At 30.4% G+C, this 8,273-nt stretch overlaps 1 protein-coding gene across 1 annotated transcript in view; it reads left to right on the forward strand.

Moving 5' to 3' along the window:
• Positions 1 to 2,368: 2,368 nt before the first annotated feature.
• The window catches only part of HELRODRAFT_72896 (hypothetical protein), a gene marked incomplete at both ends in the record, with an annotated part of 7,780 nt that continues 1,875 nt past the window's right edge, over positions 2,369 to 8,273 (forward strand). The window contains 5 exons of the mRNA XM_009013657.1: positions 2,369 to 2,536; positions 2,904 to 3,037; positions 3,142 to 3,195; positions 4,982 to 5,104; positions 5,277 to 5,372. Of these exons, the coding sequence (XP_009011905.1) occupies positions 2,369 to 2,536; positions 2,904 to 3,037; positions 3,142 to 3,195; positions 4,982 to 5,104; positions 5,277 to 5,372 (575 nt within the window). The remainder of the gene's footprint in view (positions 2,537 to 2,903; positions 3,038 to 3,141; positions 3,196 to 4,981; positions 5,105 to 5,276; positions 5,373 to 8,273) is intronic.

An 8,273-nucleotide genomic window follows, 5' to 3' on the forward strand; every position in this document is an offset into this window, starting at 1 on the left:
ATATATATATATATATATATATATATATATATATATATATATATATATATATATATATATATATATATATATATTCATTATTAATATATATATATATTCATTATTTATATATATATATTCATTATTTATATATATATATTCATTATTTATATATATATATTCATTATTTATATATATATATTCATTATTTATATATATATATATTCATTATTTATATATATTTATGTCATATACTATATATATCCGGTAGCAGTTGATATGATATTACATAATATTTATTATTTAATGACAAAATGTTGAAAATTCGTTAAATATAGGAATATAAATTTACTAATTTAACAATGTTAAAAAAAACAGTGATTTTTTTATAAATTATTACTGCAAATTAATTAATTAATTTAAATTTTAGGTTTATGAATTTAGTATGAATGAAGTGAGAAAAGCAACATAGCAAAAAGTGATATCATCATAATCACTACCGACGCCAAAAAGATGTATAATAACAACTATAACAACTATAACATGACAACTATAACAACTGCCATGTGATATTTACATATTTTTTATTAGTCATCAAAATTTGAATTTATTTTAATTTGATAAAGATTTGTATGAACGTACATCCTAGTGCTTGGGATTCATCACACTTAGAAAGCGGCATTTAAATGTTTGTGACTTTAACTCTTCTGGTGAATATGGACTAGATCCGTTGAAAACAAAATGCAAGCTGAAATTATCACAAAATTGTCAATTCGGTGTTCTGCAGTCAGTCTAAAAATCCATTTCTTAGCGTGAATGAATGAATGAAGGTATGGATGAGTAAATGAATGACGGAATTAACGAATGGATACATGAATAAGTGAGCGTGTAACCTGGTGAGTGATTTAATGAGTGAAGGAGTGCGTGGTTGAGTATGATTGAGTGAATGAGAGGTTGAATGAAAGCAAAAATGAAAGAGTAATCGAGTGGGTAAATTAGCAAATAAGTGAGTGTCTAAGCGATAGCATATACGAGTATGAATAAATGAATGAGTGAGTGAATGAATGAATGAATGATTTTTTGTTTTTTATGATTCAGTAAAGTTACATGAAAAAATGTAGCCTATATGCGTTTTAATTTTACATTTTCAAAATATTTTTTATAAATAATAAACATTTTCTTGAATGATATTAATTTGTGGTATAAAAATACTTATGTTGAAGAGAACAGTTTTTTAAAAGTTCATCGAGGGTATCTAAAAAATGGTTGTTGTTACTTTGTTCAAAAGTGTAAGTTCTTCGTTGTACCAACTCTTAACAATTAATCTTGGCCATATTTTATTCTTTTGATTGCATGAAAACGATTGCATTCACATTCAAAAGTTTGTCTGTACATGGCTCTTCATGTTACTATGCTCCCTATTAACTTCTACAAGTATTTCTTTCTTCTTTCTGAAGAACTGTAGAGAAACGTCATTACATATCTATTGCCGCCACTAGTAGTGATGACGTTCGTTATTGCAGAGCAGTTTTTGTCACAACGAATTTAAACAAATAGTCATAAAAAAATTTTGCTACCAATTTGAAAAAATAATTATAGATATACGTACAATTCATATAATTTCAGTTCATTTAATCCTAAAGCAGTGAGTATAGTGTGTGTTCTTTTTCCAGTCGAACAAAAGAAAGAAAGAGCAAAATGAAAGGCACAAAATGTATGCGAAAAGAATAAAAAATCATTTGCTGGTGTTCTTGCGAGAATCTTTTCATGTGGGATCACGTGATTGCTATTATAAATAACAAATGAACAAGTGCACACAATTACAGGCGGCACCGTAGCCGTCAACCTTCTCGTGTCGCCGTGTTATTCATGTCAACGCATTCATGCTAATGCCTCCTCCAATGCTGTTTTACTTTTGCCTTGCGCGGTTATGTAATGTTTTAACTGAACGTTGCCAACAACGGTTCTGCGTTAGATTGTTATTAAACAGTGAAAAATCTTTCTGTTGAAACTTTATATTGTTTGGTTTGTTGTCGCTAATTTAATTAAGTTTTTGTTGCAAAGTTCTTTTACAATATATTCTTTTTTAAAAATTACCCTGTTTTATAATAAAAATTTCATTCTATTTTGACTAGAGGTTCATTATATTATATAGTTTATACAACATGTCTGTAGTTTGATGTCAAGATTGTATAATTGACCAGGTGCATTCTTTTCATGTCACGACAACGTAACTTTCCTTGAGTTTCAGATTGTTTTTCGACAAATTACAGCAGTTGTATAATGTTTTTACTGTTAATTCCAGCAACATATTATATTTCATTCAGTTGGTCCTCTGCAATTCCGTCGCATTCTCGTCTTCAAAGACAGTCTCACTTCCTTGAAAAAATTAAAAATAGGCGGAGTTTGGTCTCCAGAAAGTTGTCAATCTCACGAAAAAGTTGTCATCATAGTACCGTACAGGAACCGAACGGACCAGCTGATGGCCTTTCTACGCTACATGCACTGGTTCCTGCAACGGCAACTTGTTCATTACAGAATCGTCATCATGCAGCAGGTCCGCATTTCGCATTGTTGTTTATCTTTATATTTCATTTTCAAGTAACAAACAAACAGCAAGTATACCAACATATTGTATGTTTGAGATTTGTTTTGTAGCTTTTTTATACCATTTTCAGTTGCTAGCAACTTTTTAATGTTGTCGTTAACGTGTGTGATGAAGCTCAAAAATGTGCGGGTCTTTTTTTAATAAAATGTTCAAACTTCCTTTGCATCGCAACCGCAAAAAAACATTAAAAAAGAAACATTGCAACAACAACAACAGCAGCAACAACAACAACAGCAACAACATTACAACAACATCACAACAATATCCTGCCAACATTAAAGAAAAAGACTCGCTTGTAGATATTTGTTGTTTGCAGACTGGCCGCGCGCTGTTCAACAGAGGCATGCTGATGAACGTTGGTTTCTCCGAGATCAAACAACTTCAACATGTTGATTGCGTCATCTTCCACGATATTGATTTGCTACCAGAAAATGACAGAATCTTGTACAGGTTTTGTTTCAATCCCGATATTTGACATTTTGGATTTTGACATTTTTAACATTGTTAATTACGTTTTTATGAAATTGACAACAATTTTAAACCTCTAACTGAAGGTGTGAAAACATGCCTAAGCACATGTCCGCTGCCGTCAGTTCATTTCATTACAAGTTAGATGAATGAATGTTTTGCTCTACCCAGCTATTTTTTTTATTTGACTTGACGCATTTTTCTCATGTTGTCTTTTGTCCATTAAGTATGTTGTACACCAACGTGTAGTAGGTTCGACTGTAATATGTTCCTGCTCTAGACGTGTACAACATACATTTTATAAATGGCGCTTAAGTAGACAAATTTACTATTTAAAATTTATTTTAAAAATTCGTAATAAAACTAAACTAATACTTACTCTAAACCCGAGAATCACAAAGTTAGGGCAAGAGTTTATGTTCCAAAGCTTTAAATTCACCTTTAAGCCATAAATATAAAGGCTGGTAATTGCAAGTTTTGATTTTTTAGTCGCTTCGAACATTTTCGAAAACGCGCGCGCTTTCAGCATTCATTAAAAATTAAAATTTCTTACAGAAAAAGTGTCACGTGATTCTTGAATGCTAATTTGGCTTGCTTGGGAGGCAGCGCCATAATAATGATGATTTTATTAAAGTTGGAAATAAAATAAATTTGAAGCGTACATTGCCCACTGTAACGAAAACCATACTTCTCCGCTGAAGTTCGTCTTCAGACTTTTAAACAAGTGCGTGTGAAATCGATCAATACAACAAGAATTTCGTGTTAGCAATGTGGCTAGAGGTGCTGCGAGTCACATACTGATCATTTTAAGTGGATTAGTGGACTTGAGGCTCATGCGTTCTCACAAGGAGGGTCAACGAAATCTAACTCTTGACGACAACCAGCCATCTACATTATTTTTTTTGATGCTAAATATTCTATTATGATAGATGATCAAGCGATCGGGGAATTTATTTTTAACAACAATAATCGATAATCCGTTTCTTATATTATTTTCAAAAATATGTTATGTGTGAATACGAAAATGAAAACGAAAGAATTAAAATTTGCTTATGATTAATTACAAAATGCCACCCTCCCCGCATGGTTAGGCTACCATCATGAATTCTAATTGGACATAGAGTCAGTGGCGGATCTAGAAGGGACCGGGGCCGCTGTGAACAGTATTGCTATTAAAAGTCACTGAAACTCTGTTTTTCGACAAGAAAACGCCGAACTAATTTAAAATGCACCAAAAATTGGCGTGATAATCAAAAGGTTTTGACCAGACTAGCGAACACTTATGGAGTTTATTGACCCCCTGTAAAATTTAACAAAAAGTTAACTTATTTCAAATCCCCCGTCAACTGTGTTTCGATCCGCCACTGCAGAGAATATTAAGTGCATCAGAAAGTTCGACAGTGGTTTGAAAGTAACGTTTTGTGATGATTTTGTTATGGGTTGTTCTTGCGAGACAGAAACATAGCAAGTAATGCTGCGAATAAAAATAAAAAACTTTCTCGGCGGAGCAAATTTTTTATTCTTTGATTCAGATTGTCTTCAAGCAGTGTTATAATCATTGTTATCATGCTGTTGTTTCACACATTTTGCCAACATCAACAGCGTTCGCGAGAGATGCCTTGTCTCTAATGAATGCTTGACGGGCGTGAAATAACTTCTCACACTCTTTTAATTTTTTCTGTATCTTCATATCAACAAAACGCCTTTTGTAACGAATGAAATTTTTACTTTTCATATTTTGTCCGTTATCTTTATTTATTATATTGTATAATATTTGACATAAATGCGGCCTTCAATTTTGTTTATCATACTTTGTTGACTGACGAGCTACACTTTCAATTCAGTACCAAGAATATGTACTTGCTTACAGGACTAAAATATTCAGTACACATCTAAACAACTTTTTTTCAACTCGATGATCACCAGACTGCCCTATTCGAACATGTTTGGTGGGGTAGAAGCGTTCAAAGTGGCTCAATTTCACACCATTAACGGTTTCTCTAACAGTTACTTTGGCTGGGGTGGGGAAGATGATGATCTGTACAAACGGTTTTTATTTCTATGTCGTTTTTTTAAGTTTTTTAATAAAAATTATTTTTCAAGTATTATTTTCAATTTTTCAAAGTCACAGTTTCGTTAAATATTTTTAATTTATTCAAACAAAATTTTCCAAAATAAATAAAATATAGGCAACTTTAATTTGAGCTTCATTATGATGTAGGGTATATTTGCACCGTCTGGAGATCTTACGTGATGATCAAACACTTGCTAGGTACTACATGATGACTCACGCCGACCAACCAAAAAATCCAAAAAGGTAATTTTTTGAAATATATTTTGTGAATTTTTTGTTAAAAATTAGTAATACAAAATCATAACAAACAAAAACTTGGTCGGACTGTGGAAAATACTGTTGCTTGGGAACTTATATGCCTTATATTGTATCTGAAAGATCGTTCGGTGAATGAACAACTACAAAATCACAAATGAATATTTACAATTTTGCAAATTAAACCATTAACATAAATATAGCATGCAACACACATCCAATAGTAGCGTTTAGCTTTTACAACGTTACTTAGATGTTCATAATTGCAAATTCACAATATGTCCTTTGTGTGATATGTCACGCGATAAAAATCATATGTATAATAGTTTTTATATTTTGATTATGATTTTTAAAAATATATTTTAAATTCATTTAAAAATATCAAATAAAACACCAACGATTATTTTCAAGCACTTTTTTGAGGACGATGAGGAAGGTTGAGTTGCGAGTAGCCTACAAGGGGAAATATTTCCGACTACAAGTACCTATACCTAATACTCTAAAAATAAATACAAATGGAAGTACAAATGTCTTATTTTAAATGCAAAAAAAAATAATTTGTCATTTTTATTTTGAATTACATAAAAATCAACAATAATTAAACCTATCGTTACATTTTTAAAATAGTGAATTTTTGGTATGCTGTAGAAATCTGATGGATCCGTGATTTGAGATCCGTAGTATCTGGAACCTAATTCGTGTCCAAACAAATTCAAATAACATACCTGATTTAATTCACAAAACTGAAACATTTCTCTCTAAAATTGAAAAGTGGTCTAAATTAAATAAACTCTCTGTCAACTTAAAAAAAAACAAAATTCATGATTGTTCCAAATAAAAGAAATACACCTATGCATAACATAACTTTAAAATTGAACACCGAGGAAAATAATGAACAGAGCATAACAAAAGTTGATAGCTTTAAACTTCTGGGTGTATGCATCGACAATAAACTTACTTTAATGATCACATCGAACTAATTCTAACAAAAATTAATATAATTTTTGGCATAATGATAAGAATTAAAAATTTTTTAAATAATAATACTAAAAGACTACTTTACCAATCATTAATTTTTAGTCATTTTTACTTTAACCTAATATGGGGTAATACAAACATTTAATTTTTAGTCATTTTTACTATGGTACTTTTACTAACCTAATATGGGGTAATACAAACATTTCAACACTTAACAAATTATTTAACGCACAAAAAAAGATAATTAATTTTCTATTTTAAATCGATTATAATCACTCCGATTACAATATATTTAATAATAATAATATTTTATCAATTTTTGAAATAAATTCCTATAAATCATCTTTATTAACATTTAAAATTATCAACAATATAACATCTACAACTGATATAATGTTAATTAATACAATTAAATTTATACCTAACCCCAGGATTGACAGAACTAACAATTCTAATATATATAAGCCATTAATGAATTTAAATAAAATAACATCCAGGAACTTTTGTTATTATGCACCTTATAAATGGAATAATCTGCCACAATATTTAACATTAATTAATAATCTAACAGAATTTTAAAAGAAGTTGAGAACATTTTTAAATTGTTTAAGTTAAATGTATTAATATTTTATTTTTAATTTTATTCATTTTTTAAGCTTAAATGTATCAATGCTTTATTTCTAAGTTTATTCGTGAAAATTTAAGAACATTGAAGAATTTAAAAGACATTTATTTTACTCATTTATGTTATTGTGTTTTTTTTGGATTACTTACTATGTTGTTTCTTGTTTTATGGGAGTCAACCCTAGATAAGCATTTATTGCTAGGTTGACTCTTTCACTTTTTTTGTGAATAAATGGAATTAAAAAAAAAAATACTGTCGCTAAAATTCCACTTCACTGACGGAGTCAGTCAATATTATTTAATGCTAATGTGCTAGTAAGTAGTATCTGCAATAATAAACTAAAGTACAAATAGATTATTATTTATTTAACTAAAAGTTTATATATTTAACTCCTTCACATATGATCTAATTATTTTCTGTTTGTTAACCACGGATCTGTCTACATAGAGCGGATCTTCAATGTTAAATTCGGTGAATACAAACCAGTGTCTCGGAATTCGGGCTTGAATCCAAATCCAAATTCGGAACAATTGCATTCCCGTTTGACACTAAAACAAATAGTAGCAATTTAGTATCATTGCAAAGTAATTTTCAAGTTGTGGCGTTATATAATTTGTTGAATTATTTATTATTATTATTATTAAGGATAACTTCTAGAGCGCCCATTAAATGTTCTCACAGGCGCTCTCAAAAATAAAGCAATTATATACGTGACAAACAAAATAGTACAAAATCAAGTAGTACAGAATTCAATGTAATTTCAACAAAAATAAAAATGTCTTTAAATCTTTTTTAAATGCTCGAAGATGAAGCCCAGGCTTTCTTAGTGGTGCAGGGAGATTGTTCCACACAGTAGGACCAGCGATTGCAATATCACGCGAACCAATCTGTAAAAACGCCACTGGCACCCTCAAGAGATTCATATCATCTGATCGAAGATGGAAACCAGAAGTTGATTCTTTTCTGGTAAATTTATCAGTTATGTAATCCGGTGACATTCCATTCAATGCTTTGAACATAATCACACCAATTTTAAAAATTATTCTTTTATCAATTGTCAGCCAGTGCAGATCATTCAAAATTGGCGTAACGTGGTCAAACTTCAATTTACCGGCAACCAACTTTGCAGCTCTATTCTGAACCGACTGCAAAATAGCTATTGATTTGTCGGGTATTTTATACAACAAGCTGTTACAGTAATCTAAACGAGACGTAACAAATGCATGCACTAAAGTTTCTATGGTTGATCTGTCCAACCAGTGTTTAATTCGATACAAATTTCGGAG

Source organism: Helobdella robusta (genome assembly GCF_000326865.2).
Source record: "Helobdella robusta unplaced genomic scaffold HELROscaffold_12, whole genome shotgun sequence".
NCBI lineage: Eukaryota > Metazoa > Annelida > Clitellata > Rhynchobdellida > Glossiphoniidae > Helobdella > Helobdella robusta.